The 25,179-nt window shown below is 40.5% G+C and overlaps 1 protein-coding gene across 1 annotated transcript in view; it reads right to left on the bottom strand.

Annotated features, from left to right (window-relative positions):
* Positions 1-25,179, bottom strand: part of csmd2 (CUB and Sushi multiple domains 2) — a 229,725-nt gene that overhangs the window by 37,009 nt on the left and 167,537 nt on the right. Inside the window, exons 33-47 of the mRNA XM_037092394.1 lie at positions 23,437-23,550; positions 19,174-19,269; positions 18,235-18,438; positions 17,241-17,365; positions 14,662-14,758; positions 13,726-13,830; positions 13,401-13,519; positions 11,769-11,838; positions 10,032-10,148; positions 9,166-9,375; positions 7,557-7,745; positions 5,007-5,184; positions 3,192-3,337; positions 3,026-3,106; positions 2,236-2,349 (exon numbers count right to left, since the gene is read on the bottom strand). Coding sequence (XP_036948289.1) covers positions 2,236-2,349; positions 3,026-3,106; positions 3,192-3,337; positions 5,007-5,184; positions 7,557-7,745; positions 9,166-9,375; positions 10,032-10,148; positions 11,769-11,838; positions 13,401-13,519; positions 13,726-13,830; positions 14,662-14,758; positions 17,241-17,365; positions 18,235-18,438; positions 19,174-19,269; positions 23,437-23,550 — 1,965 coding nt within the window. The remainder of the gene's footprint in view (positions 1-2,235; positions 2,350-3,025; positions 3,107-3,191; positions 3,338-5,006; positions 5,185-7,556; positions 7,746-9,165; positions 9,376-10,031; positions 10,149-11,768; positions 11,839-13,400; positions 13,520-13,725; positions 13,831-14,661; positions 14,759-17,240; positions 17,366-18,234; positions 18,439-19,173; positions 19,270-23,436; positions 23,551-25,179) is intronic.

Here is a 25,179-nt window from a genome sequence, read left to right on the forward strand (position 1 = left end):
GAGCTAGAAGTGGTGATTTGATAGGTGCAGCTGCAGCCGGCATGTCCCCTGCATTTCAATGAGCTGTGCACTTCGTCTCTTCACTGTCCTCCAACTATGTCTCCCTCTCTAGCCTTGCTTTTTCAATTCCTGTCCTGCTCCCACTTCTGCTTGTGCCGTGGTTGTGCTCATTTAACAGTCTCTCCTCCATCTTTTCCAGACTGATTTTTGTCATTTTCCTGAAGGTTTCTGCTCATTCAGAGTAATCTCACACTGTTCCCTTCCTATTTGTTTGTCTTCAACAATTTTCTGTTTCCATCCAATCTTCTCCACTTCCTTCACGCTAAGATCAGTTTGTGTCTCACTTCTAAACACTCTCAGCCATCCTCAAACTCAACTCCTGACTCCTTTAGCTCTTTTGATGGAACTGTTTGTCCCCAGTATAACGTGTCACTCAGCAATAGGGGAGCAATTAATGGGCCACACAAGTCATGAGCACAAATGCAAATATACTGAACTTTGCTGAAATTCATTGCAAACTGCAAGTAAATCTATTTGCCTATCGCTGAACTTTTCATTTCAAAACAGCACACAGATTTCTTTAGCATAGTTAGGCAAAGCTGTGTGCGTAGCATGACGTTTTCACAATTCAAAAATGTGTGTATGGCAACATCAGTGGATGCTGTCACTGCTGCAGATCTGCAGCTGTAGCAGTCCATAGCAGATGGTTAGCTGGCAAAGGAAAGGACTCTATAGGGGTAAAAATAAATGGACACAAATGATTTCTGGATTTCCCCTTTTCCTTTTTTCTCACTTTTCAGACTTTTAGCCTCAGTTGTGCCTCTCACTGTGTGTCCCGGTACTTTGTTCCACATCTTCATCACTGGCCTAGATGTAACTCCTATTCCCCTTTTGGTGCCCTCTTTATTTAGCCTTACGCTTTTATCTCCCTCTGTTTTCCACCTCATGCTTAGAGCGTTGGTATATTTGACTCTATTAGTACTCCAAATTAGTTGAATTTATCAAATATTGCCTTCTCTCCCTCGTAAATCAAAAGCCCAAAGTGAAACAACAATAAAGAAAGATGGTAAAAATGGAATGAGGATGTTTTAAAACAGAAAGCAGAAGAATTACAGATATACACTTTTATGATATTCTGAAGCAGAGAAAAAACAGTGGGACCCTTATATGCACCCAGTCTCTAGCCCAGAGGAAATGTTTCACACACAACATGCAGTAAGATTATGATGCGGTGAGTTGGGAACACAGCGCTCATTGATTCCTTTGGGAGGACGATATCTCAGCATGTAGAGAGCGCTACAACAGCCAACCTCAGCCTCATGGGAGCCAAGTATCACCCAGAGGGATGGAAAAGGCTACCAAACTGGTATATGGCTGCGGCTCTATAACTACAGGCAGAAAGAGTACTCATGGAATCCTGAAATAAGGCAAAACGTAGTGCGCAAGTCTATGATTAGAGGAGTACTATACTGCTTACCTATAACCTTACTAAAAATATAGTCACAGAAGAACTCTTTGGCCTGTGTTGTGATTTATTTATGAAACAACTGACAGAAACAACTGACAGATTGTGATTGACAGAAGAAATTTTTTGCAAGGACTACAGGACTTCACCATACTAACAAACTCCCTGTGCACACTTTATAAATGGATAAATCAACACGTTGGAAAGTCTATATTAGAATATCTTAGCTTAAGGAGCAAGATTAAAATGACAACAGGGCTATAAAGTGACTAGTGAGTACATTAGTTCTCCTGTTTACTGTATAGGTGTTTAATGTCCCTGACAACCTATGACGCCTCAATTCGACAGCAACTACTTTTTTAAGACACATTTAAACTTTAAAAAAAAAAAAAAAAAAAGGAAAAACCCTACACAGGGTATTTACTTAATGATTTTATGATGTGGAACAAGACATGAAAATCTCCTACATTTATATAAACCACAGACCTTAATCCAAGCATTGAACCAAAACCTGACTAATAATAAAAAAAGAGAAAGAAGAGAAACAAAAAAGAAAAAAAAAAAACACAAGACAAAGGAACCAGGAATGCAAATATTCTAAGTCACTTCTGATTTTTAAGGCTCAATCCTGCAGTATTCTTTTGTTTCAATGTTGGCTCACTATGTTGTGTTTAGACCTCATAATATCTTTGCCTATATAACTACATCATCTGTGTTGTCAAGTTCAGCCATTGATATTTCAAGCTTTCAAGCCTCACGTGATCACTCACCATCACATGACGGCGGAGGACCTTCAAACTCCAAGTGTGTCCCTAATCGGCAGGTCAGGATGCTGTTTCCGCTCAACTGGTAGCCTGGGAGACATCGGTAGCGCACTATATCACCTGAACAGAGGGAGAAATGGAGAAGGGAGAGTTTGAGTAAATGAAGAATCAGAGGCGGTGGCAACAATCCATAAGATTGATACAAGCAACAATGTCTTCATACACCACAGCAGTGTTGCTTTGACAGGATTCTGGATATGAGATGGAGGTAATCATGATCTAATGTTTGTCTCAGTGAAAGAAAAAGTTAACAGTGGGGAAAAGTACCATAATAAATCCCCACTGGGGATCCTATAGATGAAACACTATGTCAGTGTTGCTGCCTTTGTGAGTCTGAATAATAATGAGTCGAGGAGGTATGCAAATAAACAGATAAGGAGAAATAATCTCCATTGTCTTCCGCAGGAGAGAATGAGAGCACCTGCATCAAATCCCTCTGGCTTTCTCATTATTTTGTCATAATCATTTATACTGCAGCCTCAAACTCCCTGGGTTATGTAGTTTAGGTGTGAGTCTACATTCACTACAACTGCCTTATGGGATGTGTAGTCAATAACTGAGCCAGTGAACCTGCGGCAATGCAAACTGACTGTCAAGTTATTAAGTAAGGTGTGTGCTACAATTCCACAAGTCAGGATGTGACCAATGTGTAATACCGAAGTAGTGCCTTGATAGCAGTACTTGTGCACGTCTGTATGTGTAGATATGTCTGTTTGTGATAGTGTTTCCCACCTACCAATTTTGAATTCTTTGCTTGCCATCAGGATCTCTGCATTAGGAATGATGGGTGGTGGCAGGCAGAACTGTAGTCTATAAGCTGTGAAGACATGGAGGGAATCAAATACAGAATATGTGCTAAATATCTGTTGGAAATAAGAATCAAGTAAGTGAGTTTTACATACCTTGATAGTTGATACGAAATAGTCCACCCTTCTCTGTGTTACTACGGAATCGTATCAGCACCTGATTGGATGTGCTACTGGGCGGGTCATTGGGCTCTCCATCAGTGAACACTCCCAGTTTCCTGGCTGTCTCCTGTGGACCATCCCTGAAGGGACCAAAAAAAAAAAAAAGTTAGCAGGTCAACTGTCCAAATATAACAACACACTGGGGGACAGTAATAATAATTAACGGTGGAGATTTTCTGTCAGCAGCCTCTTATCCATTGCTAAAACACCTCAAGGCTCGGTGACGCATATCTGTGAGAAAACCAAACAACGCCACATGCCAGATCATTGTCGAGCAGCTTCCAGCAGCAGAGTAAAACCAAGCTGCTCACTTTATCATATCCAAAGCAATTACTCCAGGCTGCTCTGGGTGATTATGTTGAAATAAGGTAAAAATTACAGATAAGCATGGAATGACAGGTCCGGATTGCGCCGTTCCTGCTAACTGCTATCCAATGGGAGTGTCTCTGGAAACTGTGGCCCAGCCTTGGCAGTCCCCTGGCGTGGCCATGGCCGATTAAGCCAGCTCCCAGATTCCTGCCGCAACCATTCAGCTTAAAAACCATCTGTCTTTGGCTGTCAGACTGGGCATGGGAGATTACAAGCAGCTCTGGAAACGGCTGGCTAGGGACTGCTGCCTGACAGCACTCTGGCCAAGCCGCCATTACGGGGCCCATTTCCTTGGCTCAGTAGTTCAGTGGATAGATACACAGCGGTGGTAACTGGAAACTGGGGCACATGATAGTCCCCATCTTGGCGCTGCATGAGCTTGCAGGGAAAGATCAACACAGCCGGGGCCGTTTACAGAAGAGCAACAATACGACAGAAAATAGACATTTTGGCTCACTTTAGCCATGTCAACTTTGTGACATAAACTCTCCATGGACTAAAGTCTCTTCACACAAACTTCTATAAGCAGCCTACTCTGTAAAACATAGATGTCACCCAACGCCATGTGGACTTTTCATGTGGTCGTCAACTTGCCAGGTTGGCTGGCAGTCAGATCTCCGGTCTCACCGAGAGCTGGGACCTTTGGAGCTTGTCTCAGGGAGAGGGGATCAACTGGGACTGGCAACCATCATGCATGCAAAATCCTGTCTTTGGTTGCACATATGGCAGGGCCTAGCCGTGCATTATGGAGGTGATGAAAGGAAGCTTTACCCTTTGATACCCAGTCAGGCAAAAAGACATACACCTTCCAAATAAACACCCTGACCCACACATTAACAAGAAAACAAGAGCACACACATATTTCCACCTGCCAAAACCTACTCTCAGTCGCCCTCTCTCTTTTTCTTGCACACGCTTATTTAAAGTGGTGGGAGACAAGTTCCACCAACTGCTCTGATTGAGCTTCCACGGCTTATTGCATTCACTGCCTTTAAGGGTTTGGAGTACTTCTTGCAATGCAGAAGGGGCGGATATTGGGAAAAAAAAAAAAAAAAAAAGGTGGAGGAGTAACAGGTTGAAAAGTAGGAGGAGGTGACGAAGCATTGAAAGAAGGGACTGAAAGAAAAGGCAATGTGAAGGTGATGATCATAACTAAATGGAATTGCAAGTAAATCAATGAATTTCAAAGACACTAGATCACATGAAGTTTGGAGTTCAACATTTTGTTAAGATGGCACTGAGATGATGGTATTACGAGGAAATTTGTGAAAATATAATTTCAGTTTACAAAATTCAACATTGTCAGGTATTTGAAAAGGCTTAATATATATACAGTATTGTAATTAAAGGAAGGTCCACTATTCAGCCACTTTTTCTTACCAGACGGTGATGAAGTCGTGTGGCCCATGGACCTGAAGCAGGGTGAAATTGAGTTTGATTCCAAATCCAGGAGGCACGGTGATCAGCCAGGAGCAGTCTGCTGAGCTAGGGTACTCCTCTGGGTAACCGGGGGAAAAGATGGTCCCATTGTCTGATGTGATATTCCCACCGCATGGCACTGAGGGAGGGAAAGGAAAGGGAGAAAGGGAGAAAGAGTGTATGTATAAATATATATCAGTGAGACAGGAACACAACAGGGCAGATTCATAATTCAGCAGCAATCAGTGAAAAAAAGGGATTTTTCTTCTCCCTCTTCTTCCACTTCCCTTCTCAGTGTCTCTCTCCCCCTCTCCTTCACTCTTCGTCGAGTGCCCAGGCGCTTGTCTGTGCTAAAGATTAGCCAGTAAAGCCTGTTAGCAAGTGGGGACTTGGATGGAGTGTTTTGCTAAGATAACGCCTCAACCCTTTCCCACTGGGGGTGAAGAGAGAGAGTGCAGAGATGAGGCAAGGGGTTACTGTGGACTGGACTCCTGAGGCTTGTGTGTTTTGTACAGTATGTGTGTGAGGAGTGGACATGCATAAATGCGTGAGTGAAAAATGTCTTTGAGTGACAGGATGTCAGTATTGAAAGTACCATTACCTCAAAAGTCAACTAATGTGAAACATATCAGGGTTAAAAAAAACAGTAACAGTCAATCAGACATATACAAGATACTCCCCATCCAGCCTCAAATCTTCATGCATAGAAACTGTAACCGTATTTCAAACATTCCTCAGGAACTCTAACCAACTTAACGATTAGGAAGCTTAACATTCCCTTAGAGGAATCCCATACGGTGGAGCGGGAAAAATAAGGAAGGGGTGTAATCGCAGCAGTGCAGAAATCTCAAGCAACCCACACACAGTATCCAGCTTAACAGCACACCCGTGGATGCCTATGGGTGTGCGATCATTCCCAAAGCAGAGATTGCATGTTTTATCCCTCTGTTTCTCTCTCAGGTTATGTGTGTGTTCATGTTATACAGCTGCCTGCTTTAGCCCTGTGGCTGATAGGCCACTCTGCTCCTGGCTCACCTGTTAAATGAGCTATTGATCAGACAATTGATTAAACCCAGGACACTCTATGGAGTTGCACCTCTGGCTCATAGCATCAACTGGCAGGCTACTTAAACCGTATGTGTAAAAAGGGTGTTGTTGCTTGAAGGGTTTGGAACTGCAAACTTGAGACAGATATGCATTGTTCTTAAAAACAAAATGGTAAACAGTAAAGGACAATATGCAAATGGAAAGGTTGACAAAGGACGATGAGATGACAAAGCCAAGGTTAAGTGAGGACAAATGTGGAAGAAAAGGAAGGACACAGAACAAAGCATTTTATAGACACAAGGTGGTGTGATGCTGATGCCAGGACGAGATGGTAATTGAAGGTAAGATGAAAATATATGAGTGTATCTCATTCATCTCAGGGAAACCATGTAAACACTGTAGTTTTGTTGTGTGTTGACGAGAATGGCATTCACAATATTATCTGGGAGGAGCTTAATGCCAATGTAATTAAACTCACAGTCAGAAGCATCATGCTATCTTGTCCTGGTCATTTTAGAGAGCAAATGCATAGAACATTGCTTAAACACGCACATAAACACTTTTTACATCTATGTTGGCATTTTCAGCTAAAATGCACGTACAAAAACATGTAAATATATGTGAAGTAGTTGCAATACACACTTTTACACTGTTATGTGTATATCAAATGCTGATCACAGATATTGATTATCACAGCATATTGCACTGGTACAAGATGTATTGAAATTGCATACATTACACTATATAGGAGTGTACTGGGATACAGTCTACTGCAATATGATTAATATTATATACATGTAATTGTTATAATAGGCAATATGCATTTTCCTGCACAAACCAACACACACACACAGACACACACAGGTACAATTTCTCGCCTAATAATCTTCTGCGAAAATTGAAAAGGCCTACACAAAAGAAAAAAGCCGTGAGAGAATAAACTCTATCTCGGTTCTCACTGCCTTTTCACTCTGTTGCTTCGTTTCTCCCTCACATTTATCTCCCTGCTCGTCCATTCAAAGTTCTGGTGTCATGGTCATCACCTCCCTCTGTAATTTTGCCAGCCTTATTGAATAATCGACAGCTGGAGCGTGAGAATGTGGGTCAAGGACAAGGCAAAAGAAAGAGCACCCATTACTTTTCTTTTTAATTTAGCTCCTCTTTTATTCATCGTTTATTTGTCTCCATTCCTCTATAGCACAGTATTGATTTTCAGTGAGGAATGCTTTGCCTCATTAGTGGGGGGATGATAATTCAGTTTAATTTCATTATTCATAATAGGTAATCATTATCTTCATAGCCCTACTTCACGCTAATGATGTAATAGCTCAGTGCATTCTAAACAGGAAGTTATCATGTTATTGCTTTGGTTCTGTGTCCATGAGGCAGTATAGTATGCCACTAGTTTGGGAGAGTACTTAGAAATGTGGGCAATTTGCATATCATTACATAAACAGCCCTTACCTTCACAGCGAGGGAAAGGGTGATCCCAGTTGCGGGTGGTGCCGTGCTCACAGGTGAGGATGGAATGTCCCATGAGTTGGTACCCAGGCAGACACTCAAAGGAAATAGACTGGCCCACATTGAAGCCGGCGCCCACCACCACCCCGTAGCGGAAAGGCTCTGGATCAGGGCACTCCTGTAACTCGTAGGCTGAGGGAAAGAACAGAAACATACATCAGTCTATTTGATGGAAACAATTATGGAAACAATAGTTATATAATCAATCCACAGAAAAAAAGAAAATACTGTAATTAAAAACCAAAAAAAAAAAGAAAAGGAAATCAGAAAGTAATTGCCACTAAATGCTTATTAGGTTAAAGATCAGAGTGGCCACCTGCTGTACGGACATAGACAGCAATTCACACAACAACAACATATTTGCCTCAACGTGTCAATGCACTGTTTCTTTTCCATATTTAATTCCCCTTCCCTCTCTGTTGCTGCTCATCTGTGTGGTCTACCTCCCACTGACTTACTCCTCCTCCTCCTCCTCCTCCTCCTCCTCTTCCTCTTCCTCCTCCTCCTCATCAGACAGAGGTTTCAGAGGATAAAAAAAATGCCAGGGGAGGGTTTGACTTGTGCCGGAGAAGAATGATGCAGTAATCAGAAGAGGTGTGGGTAAATAATTTGTACTTTCTCTCCCCCTCTTGGATACAAAAGCAGCCAGTGAGCCTTGACGAGCCAGGATACAAATATGACTAAAGAAATTGATTTCTATGGATCACAGCTTCCCTTTGTAGGAGATAACTCATGCAAATGCTACAAAAGGGGGGTATTTGCAAATATAATGCTTGATTTATATGCTAATGTACACATAATTATGTAAATGCATAATGCTACCTTTCGATTTGCCGGCTCGTTTGTTGAATCGCAAAATACAAACTTTGTGTGCCTGTTGCATTTTCAGACAAGGGCAATTTATTCTTTGCAGCTATGTGGACATGCAGTCAGGCCTTTTATTGGCACATGGTGAAGAAATCTTTTAAGTGATCAACAGTTTTATATACCAAGATTTATAGGTATAGGAATTCACTGGCTCAGTGGGCTGATAAGTCTGACACAGGCTGTTCTCAGGCTAATTCAGCAGTGTTATAGCTTTACATGTCTCAGTGAAGTGACAGTAATTGCACATAAATGACTGAAGAAAAAAAAGTAACACTCCAAGAGATGATTTTTCGCTGCTACAAGGCACTATTCATATACGTGACGTTCATTCTCATAGTGATTATATGATGCCACTTAGGGAAATAGCTCTGACCTAGTAGTAGTAGAAGTAGTAGTAGTTGTAGATATTGTGACATAAAAAGGTGGATTAGAGCAGCCAAAAAGTCCCAGCCACACTGAAGTAATTACTAATATGATCCAGATTTGCAGAAGAAAATGACTTAAAACACTTACAGCCTCAGCCTTACAATTAACAAAATGATGTTGTAGTGCTTATGCTCATTGTCATAAATATATGCAAGCCTATTTTTGTCCAAAACAATCCTAAGGCTGATCATTATTTCCTTCTCTAATCTTCTGTATCTTTAACTACACTTTCTACACACGATACTGTTTAGTCTCTTACCCTGGTATTCAAATCTGAATCCCGGTTTGTTCTGTGAATGATCACTATGGAAATACACTGTGGTCTCGTGGGAGGTGGTGAGGAGGGACGATGGAATATCTTGGCCGCTGAATCGGCCGATTACTGCGCTTGTATCAAGGGGCCCATTGCGGATCTCAAGGAAATCATGGTTGGCCTCAGTGGAGAAGTTGAGGAACTGCATGTGGGCTCCTGGGGGAAGAAGAAAGGACAAATGTTGAGAAAAAGGTAGCAGGAAGTTGATAAAATAATTGTCATCCTCTCCTTGAAATACTACCACAGTGTTCTTGCACAATTTCTAGAGTGAAAGTCAAAGATTTCAAGGCCTGTTTACCACCTCAACAATTGTAAATTAAAGGTTTGTCCCATATTATGTTCATTTTCAGGTTAATGCTCATACCATTTTGGGTGTCTACTAGAAAATCTTTATGTTCAAAAATATTATTTTTTTTTCTCATGCTGTCCATTGCAGTAACACCGCTGTTATTACCATTATAAAACTTCTATTAATGGCGGTGTCTCTCATTGTCTAATATCAATCTAAGTTTTAAGGTACGCTACTGTGTGTGACAACTTCCCCATCAGCCTTAAAGATGCCATCTGCAAATTTAGGGTAGATTAAAGAAAGATTGTATGACCTTAGTTTCCTTAATGTTGTTTTAAGACATTTCTAGACTCATTAAGGAGCTCCGCGAACACTGTACCTAACTCTGCACAGACTCTCAAATCTAAACAGTTTAAGGATATTTATCTACAAACATCCAGCTCCAGAAGTTGTATAATTAAAGGTTCTTGAGTGTGGATATGCCAAATGTGGCATGCTGAAAGAGCCTCTTCATTACGCTCACCGTAACCGACTGGCAGGTAGATTCTCCAGGTGCAGTCACTGTTGCTGGGGTAGTTGCCAGGGAAACCAGGACTGAGAATCATGCCCTCCATCTCCTCCCTGATTCCACCACATTGAGCTGGCAGAAAGCAGACAAAGCATTTCATTAGCATCTGCAAACAGTGACTTTCTCTCAGATATAAAATAATCATGTCTCTTTTTTCCAATCAATTATAGTTAAAACTTTATTCGGAATAATGAAATATAAAAATGATTTTAATTTCCCCACCATCTCATCAAATGGAAAACTTTATGTCGCTATTAAGGAACTCTGGAGCTCTTTACTTTCTACTTGAGATATCAAGGTGCCAGAGGGTGTATCTTTTGCTGCTCTAACCCTTTCAACTTAAAGCAGATGGATACATGTTGTAAATGTCTTAACTGGAATCAAGGATTTTCAAAAGAGCTGGAAAAAGGGTGAAATCAGAAAAAAAGTTCAAGATAGATGAAAGAGCGAGAGATCCTGACACCAAAATTAAAAAAGATGAATTGATACTGAAACTAGTGGTAAAAGAATTAGCTGAGTCAATGATAAACAGACAGAAGTACTGGTGAGGGACGAAATCAAACACAGCAAAGAAGATTAAGACATGAATGGGACAAACAGCCAGGGATATAAGCCAGAGGAGGGAGAAAACACACAGAGAAACTTGAGGTGCCGTACCAGTGTTCTGTGAAGAACGAGTGAGGGGTTAAATGTTATCCTATAGCAACACAAAATGCCTGAGGTAATCAGGAAACTGCTGATGCCTGCGAACACAATGAATCTTCTCTCTACTTCAACCAATCGGGCTCTGAGATGGAACTAATTAGGCACCAGTAGGTTGTTCCAATAAGTGGGAGTCGTTTGTCAAGGCACTTTCACAGAAAGGAGGAATGAAGATGCAAAATGGAAAATGCTGTTACATTCTGTGTGTGTGTGGGTGTGTGTGTGTGTGTGTGTGTGCTCGGCTTTTACTTTTTTGCTTATATGTCCTATATTCATTGTTTGCTGATGTACCACAGAGCTAGGTTATGTCAGTCAAACGATGTGTTTCCATGTGTGTGCTGTGAAACAATATTGGAAATCTCAAACATACAAAAGTTTGTCACCTACAGTATTTCCCCATAAATGGATATTTCCTAAAAGTTCACAACTTCTAACTTGTTTGCTTGTGTTCTCAAATTTGGCGGAGGTCATGAAGTTTGTATTCCGGTGGATGGAAAGTTAATATAATTCTAGTATAGAGTTGATCTTTGTAAATCTATAATATGGAGGAAAATGTGGATATTCCCAACAGCTCATTTGTTTCCTGTCTTTGCATTTCCTACATAATGTTGCCTGCTTGCAAAATTGTTAGCCTTGATGACTTCCACATGCTGTTGCAGAGCAGCGATGACTTGCACTTAAAAGCCAAGCATATCTGCAAGTTTACGACTTCCATTTGTAGGCAGCATGTCTACATATTATAATAGTAATTCAATTCTGCATCTATTCACAGGATGATGATGATGATGATGATAGTGATGAATGAAATGTTTTCACACACCTCTGGGACTTTACACTGGGACCTTGACCTGAGACGTTCTGCATATTGTTTGGAACAGTTTGCTTTATGTTTGCTATAGAACAAAGTCAGACCACAAACAGATGTACAAAGAAGAGAAGAGAAGATAAAAAGGACCTGGAACCAAATGAAGGAACATAATGAATTGTTACCTATACAGAGAGGAGGTGGGTAGTTCCATCGTCTGACGGTTCCAGGCATGCAGGTGATATGCGAGTTCCCCTGCACGGAGCATCCACGCGCCAATGAGTGAACACACACGACACAAAGACAAAAATTGCAACAAAGAACAGCAGATTGATTAGTTTGTTCTTCCCGCTGCCACTCATCTGCTGCTCCAGTTATTTGAACCTGCTGCCTGTCTCCACATGACTTCATGCGGTGACTAAATCACTAAATCCATCTGAAGTGACAGGGAATAATAGAGAGGGAGCATCACAGACACAGTGAGGCCATCTCGTATATTCCAGCACTTCCAAAATAAGCAACACTGCATTTAGAAAGCTCTGCAGTTGAGTTACAAAACTAATTCACCATAAATATTAAAAATGTGATAATGACAAAGAAATTAGGGCACCCATTGTTTTACATGGATGGGTTCAAAACAGACAACAAGACAACATGCAAGTGAAGACTTTTTAATTGTTACTATGTAATTTAAAAAAAAAAAAAAAGGAATTAAGGATTACGACTGCAATGGTTGATTGCTAATTCAGATATTTTCAAGCATGATGGATGACACTTTGATTTCCTTGTACTTTTTTAGGTCATATGTACTTTACTTATTCATAATAATAGAATTTCTAGTAGATAAATGAAGGAAGTAATGAGGCACCTCTGCATAAAAAAAACATTGTAGTAAAGCACTGTCATTAAATGCGGCACAGTCTGCTGGTGCAGGGTGGTGCAAAGTGAAGGAGAGGCTGGATATCTGTGTTTGAACAGTATGACTGATGCAACTTGTGCAAAGATATCTATAACTAATGCTGACTCTAATTTTAGTAACTTTCATCTGGGTACATTTACATAATACTCCTGGATAATGTGTTTAGTGCAAATTCTCTGTACATTTCTGGCCATTTTAACTACCTGAAATAATAGAAAATATAATTTCATCATATATTAGAAAAAGGGTAAAGTAAATCTTTGCTGGAGCTCTGGATGACTGCAGTGCTTTCCCATGACAAATCACATTACATATGAAGTAATTAATTTGGTAATCGAGAGAGAGAAAAAAAAATGAAAATGAAATTATTTTTTGAAAGATCATTTTACAGCTTAAATCTGCTTTTTATTCTGTACTATTAAACTTTATAAATACCCTGTCAGAGCGATTGGACTAATGTCTACATTACAGTTATAACATGTAAATCAAAACCAGTCGGAAAAAAAGGAAGTGAAATAAGTCAAATGTAACATTTGTGGATGAGAACATTGAGAGAAGACGGGTGGAGAACACAGTGTCCAATATGTTCCACAGACGTCACCGACTGTCTCCTGTGCAAAGACGTGCAGAACAAAGTCAATCTGGACCAAAACCTATGAGTTACAGTCAGCAGATTAACTTTTACAGTGTCTAAATGCTAAATCATCCAGTCCATCCAGTTACCGCAGTGTATTTTCTCTGACAGTTTGCTCTGTCCACTACTGTGATACAGTATGTTATCACCGCTTGAGCAGAAACATGAAGAAAAGCAAACCTGACAGGAGTGGCACTGAAAAAAAAGCAACATAGTTTCATGACCATGTATGCGCAAATCATATCAGAAGCTAGGAGATGTTACCTGTAGTGTATATCCAGGTTCACAGTGAAAGGACACCACATTATTCATCTGAAGACGCTCCCCAACCTTAATGCCATTCATAGGAACCACAGGCTCTGGGCAGTTGGTCAGAGACACCGCTGAAGGCACAAAGAATAGATAAAAATACATATCAGAGAGAAAATAGTAAAACCTATTTGATAATTATACAGAAATATAAAGTACATGATTAAACAATAATTCAAAATGTAACTAAAACATGACAGGGAATATGTTAGACCTTGAGGAGAAAGACAGCCAGCAAGAAACATGTAGTCAGGATTGTATGAACAGGTTCCTCACTTACTCTTGTATTCCAGTCTGAATCCAGCTGCAGACACGCTAATGTCAGAGAAAAAGTGGAGGTAGAGTTGGTTGGAGGTGCTGTTGAGGAGAGCTGGAACCGTGGTGCCTTGGAGAGAAGATTAATTGTGGAGTTTAGCAATGCTATCTCCTTCATAGCCTAACCAAAGCTAACTGCATAAGCTACAGGCAAATATCTAAAAGCTTGTTTCTCTAGCCGATTTACAAGAGTATGTCTCTGCATGCATGCAGCAAAAATGTATGCATGCCTGACTTTCCATGGGTACATCAAGTTATTTGGGGAAGCAGATGCTTGACCTACACACTTCTTTTAAAGAAAAGGAAGGGATGCATTTTAATGTAATCAGCTGAAAAGAGAGAAAAAAAACATTATATACAGAAACAGTTTGACCTAAAATTGGTCGTTTAATAACTCAAATTTGTATGTCTGGCTTTTCTTTTTCATCTGTTTACTTCAGGGTACGTCTAACATTTACTTTTGATCTGAGTCCAAGCACAAACAAAAGGAGAATTCCCTTTCCTGTATCTTCACTATGAGAAGAATAACACAGATGCTGTAAACAAACGTTCACTGTAACTCCACACAAATAAGGCCAACCTTTGTAGAAATATATCAACATTTTGCCATGGGAAGAAAAGCAATTTCCCAAAAGTACACTGGCTGCCTGTATTTACTCTGAATTAAATTTAGCAATGTTTCCAATTGTGCCAAATGAGGGGCTCTTTTTAAAATACAGCATGTGATGGTTATCAAATATATGTTCCAGGTCACACGCTGCTCTGTGAGAACTGAGAAGATTATTAGGTAGCTTCCATGCTCTTGGCAGATATAGATATAGGCTTTAAAAATCTCATTCTTGTCCGAGGTTTAGGAAAATAAATGCACCCACACAAACACAGAGTGTAAGTATGGCAATACCTGAGAAGCTGCCGAGCATGGTGTCAGTGTTGTCTCCTCCGTCAAACACCTCCAGCGAGTCCCAGTTCTGCTCTGTGACAAAGCTGATTACCTGGATCTGAGACAGGCAAGAGTGAAAAGAAAAAAAAAGAATGGATGGGATTTAGGAGGCAGAGCACTAACAGTAGGGTCAAGGGTGTGTATGAGCCGGGGAATCAAGAGTAAGGTTGAAGGACTGAAGATTTATGAGCGTGAGAAGGCAGCATAAAAAGGTCCATGTGAAAAAGGCACAGAGTGAAGAAGCATGACCATTTAGCTCGTAACCACTTTCATTTTATAAAATGGCTGTTGTCTTAGCCCTGACACAGACACAAGTGCAGGACAGCATGCACAAATCCTCTTGTCTATCATCATCATTCAGTGTTTCACAGGATCAAACTTTGTTTAGCGTACCTTGATAGGTAGTCTCAAAAGACTAAATACACCTTTATTTTTCCACTGCATGCTGTTCAAGGTACATAAAAAGGTGAAAAGCTCCGAAAAACCGCAAAAAATAGCAAAAGTTCAGAATTCTCATGAAAGCAACAGCCATTGTGCAACAGACATTAGAACGCCCTTGCTTTCTTTTCTTTACACCTCTTTGAAAGGCTGTGTTCAAGTGGTTGGCACTGGAGTAAAGAAAACTGCATGACAGCTGCAGAGAATGTTGAAACTGATTTTGCTCTTGAAAGCTAACCGAAGTAAGTGGCCGGCTTACTCCTAATATGTTTAATTGCCAGGGACCTTACATATTAAAAGAATATGTGAAAGAGACCACCCTCTGCCATTTAGGCAACTATATTCTTGGAAAAAATGTATCCGTTTCTTCAACAGTACATGATTCTTCTTTTTTTTTTTGCTCTCTTCAAGCCTCCCTTTCAGTTCCCTCTTACATCCATTCCTCAGCCTTCTCCTCTGTCTCTGATAGTTATAGATCGGATACGAGCCAATTAAAGGGGCAGTAGGAGCTCTGGCGCATCCCGAGGAGACGATGCAGATCACAGATTGATCTTTCATTAGGGGGGCCGCAGTAAATGTGCTGGCAAGGCATCTCGCTCCTTTAAGTTCGCTTCCTGATCGTGACACTCCAATCTAATGTGTCTCTGCTAGCTGGCACAAGGGGAGCAACAGGGGGAAGAAGAAAGAGGTCTGAAAGAGAGGAGGTGGAGTTGGAGAAGCAGGTATGAGAATGATTCAGACATAACATGTTGGTCTCAGGCTGTGACCCGTCTGCTGTGAAGTGTGTGTATGTGGCAGTCTCCTAAAGAACACAAACTCTCACATCACTACCAAAGTATTCTGATTCCAGTCAGGTATCTAAATGTTCAAGGGTCCATTCAGAGGGTGTGCAGTACAGTCAGCTCTCTGTTCTTATTCTTGGTCTAATTCACCCCAAAGCTGTTGCGATGTTAGTATGTAGCGCAGCATGTGTGCCTGTGGGCCACCTTGCGTATTTGACCTGCAAGGACAGTCAGCTGAGGTAGAGGAGCTAATAGTTGAGGGACGGCACTGAGGTCATTAGCCACAGAGGCTGAAGCATAAGCCTAAAAACTTTCCGTCAGGCAGATCCGCAGGGACATCTGCCTGGGTTCCTGGTGGAGTTCCATCACACATGCGTCAAAGAATAAGAATATGCAAACCAAATTAACTCCCAAGAATGGAAAGTAAAGTAACTGAAGAGGCAATTATGTACAAATGTTTTCAGGTTGTGCTATCTGAAGTTTCTGGTATAGTGATCTGCCAAATTAAATTCTGAGACTCAGTTAAGCGTATAGACTCTATCATTTAGCAACTCTCCTGTGCCCTGAAAACTTTAAATGCTATACCTTGATATACTGTGGGTAGCTCTGTTAATTAGCCCATGTAAGCTGAAAACATATCCCCACATAAGAGCTTGTTGTGCAGACTGTGCAGAGCTGTACAGGTGACAGGTAAATAATTTATTTAAGGGCCTTCAATAGTCTGGACAGAGCCTGTTTTAAAGTCAATACGTTTTAAGTAAGCTCATACAGTCTTTTGCTTCTAATACCATCTTAAATCTTTGATCTTAACGCCAAACGGTTTTCACACGTAGCTAGCATCCTGACTTTTAACAGAACCCTCAGGGAAGCCATCTGTGGTAACAGTTTTGAAAAGGGCCAGTACTTATCAACAAAAACACTTGGTGACTGGACCAACCGTCACTATCGAACACCAGCTAACTTCAGTGAATCAGATCAATAGTAGGAGAGTTTATTAGATTTAGCCAGATAGGAGAAGAGCAAAAACATTTTTTTTCTATTGAGAAAAGCCTTCACTGCCATTCTTTGCACTTAATTCAATATAATATACCGTCCAATGATCATATAACTGATGCTACTGCATTTACTCTAATATATTAAGGAAGAGGACCTCTACCTTAATACCCTTACGTCCTCGGGCTCTATCTGAATTGAAACAAATATTGTTTTGTTTTTTGATGGGTTAGGGTGTGTACACTCTGGTTAACATAATCCGTCTCAGATTTACTCATTGAGTTAAGTCATTTTTGATGAGGTAGGTTAATGCTGAGTTAAACAAACCTGGATCCCTGATCCTTCAGGAACAGTGATCTTCCAAACACAGTTGAGGCTGTTGAGGTACGGCTCAGGAAAGCCAGGTGAAAGGATGGTGCCAGTTCGATGGGTTAGATTGCCTCCACAGGGAACTGCAGGAAAATAAGAAGGAAGATTAAAAAAGAACTGAGCAATGCACCAAATGTATCATGGCTACAGACTAGGGAGAGCAAGATTAGGTATGTGCATACAAGCATGCATAGATTTGCATGAAATTACTATAAAAAGATATGTTAATATTAATCTTCCTCCTTAATCTTTTTTCCTGAAACATAGATGTGATTCTGCAAGAAGGATTAAGGAATTTTCTTGAAACGTGTCAAAATAGCAAACTGGATGATGATCACACAAGTAAACTAAAAGATCAGGAAACATAAAACATGACAAAGGTGTTTTACTCAAACAAGGTTTTAAGAGAATTTGGGATTCATGCAACTTAAATCATTAAACAACAACTAAAATGGTAAACTGTAACACTCAAACTATAAACTGTCAACTACTTTTACACTAAAGAGTGTTTAAAGTCTTCAAACACTGTCTTCCCAGCTTGTTCTGCACATTCACACATCTGGTGACAGCAGAGGGGCATCTGCTACAGTTGTATGTAGTGTGTGAGAGAGTGTGTCTTTGCATATACATGTGGATATGACCATAAGAGTGTGTGTGGATGTCTGTGTGTATTTGCGACCATCAGCATAGTCTGCCACCTGTGAGCCTGGCTGAATGTCGCTGCATTGCTACAGGCGATAGCTGACAGCTCACATCTGTGTCAGAGTAACAAGAGTTTGAAACTCAATGCATCGAGTGGGAGACGCTAGACAGAAGTGAAGAAATAAAGTGAAGGGGAAAAAAAAGAAAGAAAGAAACCAAGAAAGGAGGAAAGAGAAACAAACAAAGAATTCTGTATGTGTCTTAGTTTGTGAGTCTGTTTGCTGTCTGTATTTGAGCATTCATGCCCTACCTATACAGCTGGGTATGGTGCTGTTCCACTGTGCCAGAGCATTGGGAACTGTCAAACATTCAATGGCACTGGACCCCTCCAGCATATAACCTGGACTGCACTCAAAGCGGATCACAGCGCCGACAGCGAAGTTGTTACCCATCCGCCGGCCATTTCGAGGCTCGGGGACTGAGCTGCACTGGGTAGCACTGGTCCGTGGCACAGCTGTAGGAAAAAAAGAGTGAAAGTCACAGTGATTACAGGTGGATTTTAAGTCATTCTCTGTGACTTTTCCTAGAAACTATAAGGCTGTTTCACTTCTCTCTGTCACTGACTACAAGCAGTGTATCTTCAACTTCAGAATCTGATTTAAAAAAAAAAAACAACACTTTTTAATAGGATTATCTAAGATTATCTAATTAAGAACCTCACCACTCGATCAGTGCAGTGACTTATTAAAGCAGTCATAATGGATGTGCTTGTCTGAATGATCGCAACTATACAACATATGCTATTCAGCTTCTGCCTTGTGCTTCCCTCAGCTTACTTATAATAAAATATAAAAATTAATCATTTATTCATTAAACTTTTTCCAAAGCTGCTATTGCCTCTGGACATTTGCAGTAAATGTCATTTCTGGTACACTGCATTATTTAAGGAAAATAACAATTCAAGAGAAAAGTTCCTCTTAGGGAAATAGAGGAGCAAGGGAGTTTAAGTACAACCTATTCAACAGACTGCTATACTTCTGCAGTGTTAATGTTCCAGAGTGTGCACTTCTGCCGACACACACACAAGCACATCATAGCTGAAACCGGGCGAATCCTTTCAAAATCACTCAGCAAGTAATCTATACTGGAGGGGAACTACGGCTGTTAGAACAGAGAGAATCCTCCCAAAAAAAACAAGGCAGTAGGATTTGTTTGTGTATGCTTTTGAGAGTTTGTGTTACACACTTACCCTGGTAGACAAGGTGAAATCCTCTAGAGCTGGACTGGCCTTGGGAGGTGAAGCGGATCAGGATTTGGTTGGAGGTTGCTAATGGCAACGACTCGCCTGTGAATGGGAACAGTAAAAAATAGTGTTTTTTTAAAAAAAAGTGCTGCCGTCAGGTTACATTTGTGTGGGCACATCCCACAGGTTTTATCTACCTAATTGCCATGCAATCACCTACGTGGCCAAGAATTGAATATTAACAGAATACATCTAGTGTAATTCAAAGTGTTGATTTGTACCCTGTCGTCCCTCAATATCAGCTGGGATTGGATGGATGGATGGATATTATTTTAGTGACTAAATTCATGTGTTCATCATGAGACTAGATAATGTGTGAAAGAGGACATACTGCAGGTCTGAGTATATCTGAAATATATTTAGGAGCTATGTTCATGTACAATATATCAGGAAAAAGTGTGAAAAATGTAGAAAAAATGTGTGAATGTGATTTCAGTGAAAATCTGTTGTTTTGTCTAGAGCAGTTGAATGTGACAATAACTTTCACAGAAGGACCTACTGTGACGGAATTTAACTTTCTTTTTTGGGTTACCACAATATGCATGCATACATTGTGGCCAAATGGAGGTCCTGATAGCATTGTGTCACAGGTACAGCAGACCACAGTATGCCAACAACACATCCTAAAGTCCCAAACTACGCTTTATAAACTAATCACTGGCTCATGGGTGTTTCACCCATAAATGTAAGGGTTCAATACTTTTTGGGGTTGCAAATGTATATTTTTTAGATAAAATGATTTCTCTAAGAACCATGTGAGACTCTGTTCATACATCAAATCCTTAGAAAGAGGATATTTTATAACATGATCACCAGTGTAATTAAATGCAAAGAAAACCCCCATGATGTATCTACTGTGGTGGAAAACTATTTGTTGACTGACATCGAACATGATACAAAGTGTGAGCATCTCTCTCTCTGCCTCTCTGTCTTTCTCTCAGTGTGATGCTGACTGGCTCTCTGCAGTGGATCTCATTACTCTGTGTCTGCTTGCTGTCACAGTGTAGAGGGAGGCAGACGTGCTTAACCCCAGAGGCAACATCTTCGTGTCTGCTTGTCTGTCTGTGAGTGACTATCCTTTGCATGCATGTTTCACTCATGTTTCTTTGGTTGAATATTCCTGCGCCTTTAAGTGCAGTGTCCTGAGGTAACTCCAATGGCACAGTTTCTTAATGCACTGTTCAAGTTCCACTGCTGGGTCCCAAAGGCATGCTGGGTAGTTTATTAGATGAAGACCTAGGTACGAGCTATCATGGCAACAGTGTTTCATAATTTGCTGTGCGGGGCAGGTATTCATCCAGACGGATCAAACGTGTGTCAGCGGGTAACTTATAACACTTTGGCCACATTCCAGCTTCAAACCAGTTTGCCATTAATGTGATTCACTATGCTTGCATAAGACAGAGATACAAGCAGAGATGTGACTTTGGCTGGAAGTCAATAGTGAAAATTCAGTGTGCAGTTGTTTGAGTGCCTGGTTCAGATTCTTTATTTTTAAATCATTAAAAAAAAAAAAAAAAAAAAAAAAACAAACAAACAAAAAAATATATATATATCTTGATCAAGTCCATTTGTCCTTTCTGCCTGCACACAATCTACTTTACTTTTCAAAGTTGCACCTTATATCAATCATTTTGTCACACTTTTTATTCCGTTGCCACCCCCAACTCCGACAATTGACAATCATTTCCTTTTACTGCTCAGAGTGATTTGCCTCACCAGACATGAGAGTAACAAAAAACATAGTGTTGAATGCTTTGCTGTGACTAGTTTAATCTAATATGATTTTCAAGGTCAGAACAGGTGTTTTGACTGGTGTTGTTGACCATGCTTGACAAATGAAATCCTGCCAACCACCACAATATGAATTAACTGTACGCACGTACTGACAGCTTGCATATTTAGGCTGTGTGTGTAATGTCTCCTGCTTTTAAACTCGCAGATGTTCAGTGGATCTGTATGGCAGATACGGGTGCACACTTCTGGATTATGCCTAATTCATGTGAGTGTGGACTAAAAATCTCTCTTCCTTTGCCAAAGTATGTCAGCTCTGCTCTGCCATGCCTGGTTAGAGAGCTCTGTGAACCTGCCGGCAGGAGTTTGCAGTTAATATAGCGTCCTGTTTATTGAGCTGTAAACTGGACTTTCTGAGGCTGCCCTGGACACAAACCAAAGTAATCATTTTGCTTTTGCCAAGCCACAGGGCTAGGGCAGGCCGAGATGGAGAGCTGCCCTCAACTCAGACACCTTTTAACCCGATGCCTCTCGAAAGGTTGCACCTCCCCTAGTCAAACTATTTATTTTGTAGCCTATCAACACGGTGGTTGCATTTATCATATACACACCTCTGTAATTTTGCAACACTGTTCAAACAGAGCTGGTTTGCTCTCCTTCACCTTTCCACTTTTGTACTTTAGATTTTGTAAATTATTTGCAGGATTGAAGACTGAAGTAAGTTAAGATCATGCTCAAATAAAGGTCAAGAATAAGACTTAAAGGGATATTACGGTGTACGTTTGACCCATGGTCTAACACACCGTGACCCAACCTCAGAGAAAGACAGCACAATAACAATACACTGCAGTATACGGCTCCAGCAAGAAACCGCCGTCAAAAAGCCACAAATAATGCTCAGAACAGCACCAAACTTCAGCAACAGTACAGATAGGGTCCCAGCACATAGTTTGTGGCATCAAACAACAGCTAGCTTAGCCACATTTCTATTGTAAAGAGAACAGACCTCACCACTCTCCTGCAACAGCTTCCTCTTGTGGGGAAGCACGACGCATCGATTACCAAGTGCAGTTAGAAATGCTCAATTCCGTTTTTTTCCCGCTCTCAAAAATAACTGTTATGAACTGGTAGGCAAGACACATATGAACTTTGATTGCATTTCCATGGAGTAATAATCATACATTTTCATCCTTGAGCTGCGGAGCTCTACTGCACTCGGTAATTCACTTTAGAGTTAGGGTGTTGAGCTACGGTAATGATTAGATTTAGAATTATTCATTATCAGTTAGTTTAAGATTTGGCACTGCGTAGCAAGGGTTAAGGTCGCAGCACTGGGTTGGGAGAGCAGCCTAAGATTTTTCTCATGTTTCTTGTGTTTTTTAAATCAGTTTCCCAGTGATACATCAGAGCTTTTTTTAATGGTGGATTTGACAACAACATAACTGAAGTTTAAACAGTAAACAATTCATCCGTGAATGCTGCAAATTCTAATTTATTTGTTATCATTCTTTGATTATATGGTATTATTTTCTTTTATAATATCAATAAAGGTATAATAAAATTGTTACGGCATGTGGCCATCTTTGTGGTGTTTATTTGAAGATAATTACTGTATGGAAAGGGGATCTGTGCAGCGATTTTTGGCAAGGATTTAGACACTTGAATAATGAGCTGCAAGCAAGTTCAGCCAATATCATTAATGTAATAACCATTGCTTTATGCTATTTATGCTAGAATTTGCATGAATGTTAATACCTTTGAGTAGGTCTCTTTGTTGTTGGTTTTCATGCTAATGTCGGGTACATTGAATGCTACCTTTTTTTTTCCTTGATAAAAAGGGGTAAGGAAATCTAATTCCCTGGCTTGAACCTGTCATAGATGTGTGTGTGTGTGTGTGTGTGTGTGTGTGTGCGTGTGTGTGCGTGGGTGTGCGTGTGTTTGTGTGAGTGCACTTGTTTACCTACATAACTGCGTTGCGCATATATTCTGATATTCTCAGTTGACATGTGTGTTTGTGTAATACCAATTCAGGTTTGGTGTGTATGTGCATGACAGTCTTCTTTAGCCTGTCTGCTGATATGTTATCCCTGTGGCTCTTTAAGTTGTTTTTGTCACTGCTGAATTGTTTTACAGCTCACTGGAGCCCACCTGCAGCCACGCCAGCTCTGCCTGTGTCAGCAATTTGTCTCTGGGTTTAACCGGATCCTTATGAAAGGGATGGGGCGAAGCCAACAATAACTTTATTCAGTCCCCTTTCATGTCTAAAAATATTGGCCAGGAGATCAAACAGAAGGATCACATTTACTGATTTGTAACACACTGATTCTGAATATGAAACAAAAGTGCGGAAAGTAAAAAAAAATGTGTTTTGCCCACCTGTGGTTCATGTTAATTTCTGCTTTTTTCAAGCGTATGATACCTGACTCAAAAAACGTGAATGCATGCTCACATCTTAATTTAAGTGTTTTTGTTTACCTGTGTGTGCTCCAGAAAGGGAGCTGAGAACACGGGAGTCCTGTTTTGCTCCGTCATAAACCTCCACAATGTCATTCAGAGCTGTCTGGAAGAAGGCGAATTGACTGAAGACAACTATAAAAGACATACAGAGAGAAAATTGACATCAGATGGATACTGGAATTAGCAAAAATTTGTAGCTGCATTACAGTCAAACTGAAAACTCTTCAATCCATTTAAATTGACGCAAAAAAAAACAAAAAAAAAACATGAAAAGTACTTTGCTGAATGCACATTCAAAAAGAATACTATCAACAGCAATTTCAATCAAAATGCATTTTTTAAAGCGAGCTGGATAATACCGGCAGTTATGACAACACAACCATATTACATGAGTAGATCGGCAATCCTGTCTTGGCTTGATGGCTTGTCACTAGATGAAAGGCTTTGGAAATGGCAGCTGTTGCACGATGTGTAGCCTAAGCTCCACTATGGAGCTTTCACATCTTTTTTATTGCTGTTGCCTGAACATATTCAGCCTTTTCACATCTAATCTGTGTCTAGTTTACTTGTGGTGAATAATTCAGGTGAAAGAAAAGCATGAAAAGGAATAGTGAGTGAGGAAGTGGGGACAGGGGACTAGTGCTTTCCATTAAGTGGCAGCACCTTTAACAAGTTAAACTTGTTGGAATATGACTCAGCACCTGTTTTCTTCTGCTCAAATACAGTCGTTTCCTTCATTTGTACATCCTCTTCATCTCTGTCTACAATAAGAGAAACCAGTGGATGCAGTGTCATCCACGTCAACCTCTGCATTAAGGAAAATAGCCTATCATTAGGGCTGGTGCATCAGCTTAATGAGAAGCGGCAAGAATGGAAGCAAGAGCAATTTTGACTCTGTACGACAAAGTGGGTTGCCTTGGGCCTTACTGTCATTTTCCAGGAAAATGCAAATGTGGACTTTAATTATTTCAATTTCCTCTCTTGCTCTGACTCCATTCAGTGAAATATGTTGCCGACAGGGTCCAAGAAGGATGGGTGCCCAGTTATTTTGGAGCAGCGCCGGACCTCTGAATAGGCGTCATGACCTGGACATTCAAAAGACTGGGTTGAAGTACCCCAGAGCCAAACACATGCCAGTCGCTGCCTGTTGGTGTAATTTAACAATGATAGGATTTGAGTTTTCCCTTAGAGACGCTTGATGCTGATAAGTCATTACAGAGACAGTGGGGGGACAGAGGGAAGCGGGAGATAAAAAGAGAGAGGACAGACAGAAAGTGAAGCAGAGGGACATCACGGGTAAGGAGGTGTAACGTATTTGCTTCCATATTTTCATGTTTGAGCCATGTCACACTTGTGCTTTGTTGTGCTTTCTGAATAATTTCTTCTCCTACAGTATCACAGATACATATTGGAGGCAAGCTGTGACCTTTAAGATTGAAAAAAGTCGAGAAAATTCAGGATGCCGGATCCAGACACCAATTATTTTTTGTGTGTGTGGGAGAAAGACAGACATAGATAAGACACATCGTATCGCCTACAGTTTGAAGGATTAAATGTTACAATGTTATGAAAATGTATTTGTGGCAAACAGACAGATGGATAAGGGAACTATCAATCACTGTGTGAATTAACTCTATGTAGAAAAATATGGAAAAATGCATTCAGCAAACCAGTGACTAAAGCATTTTAATTGCAGGTAAAGAATTCAGCATGTGGGGTGGAGAAAAACACGTCTAAAACTCAGATGCATCTGTCCCTAAG

This window comes from Acanthopagrus latus, chromosome 3 (assembly GCF_904848185.1).
Source record: "Acanthopagrus latus isolate v.2019 chromosome 3, fAcaLat1.1, whole genome shotgun sequence".
In the NCBI taxonomy this organism is placed as follows: Eukaryota; Metazoa; Chordata; class Actinopteri; order Spariformes; family Sparidae; genus Acanthopagrus; species Acanthopagrus latus.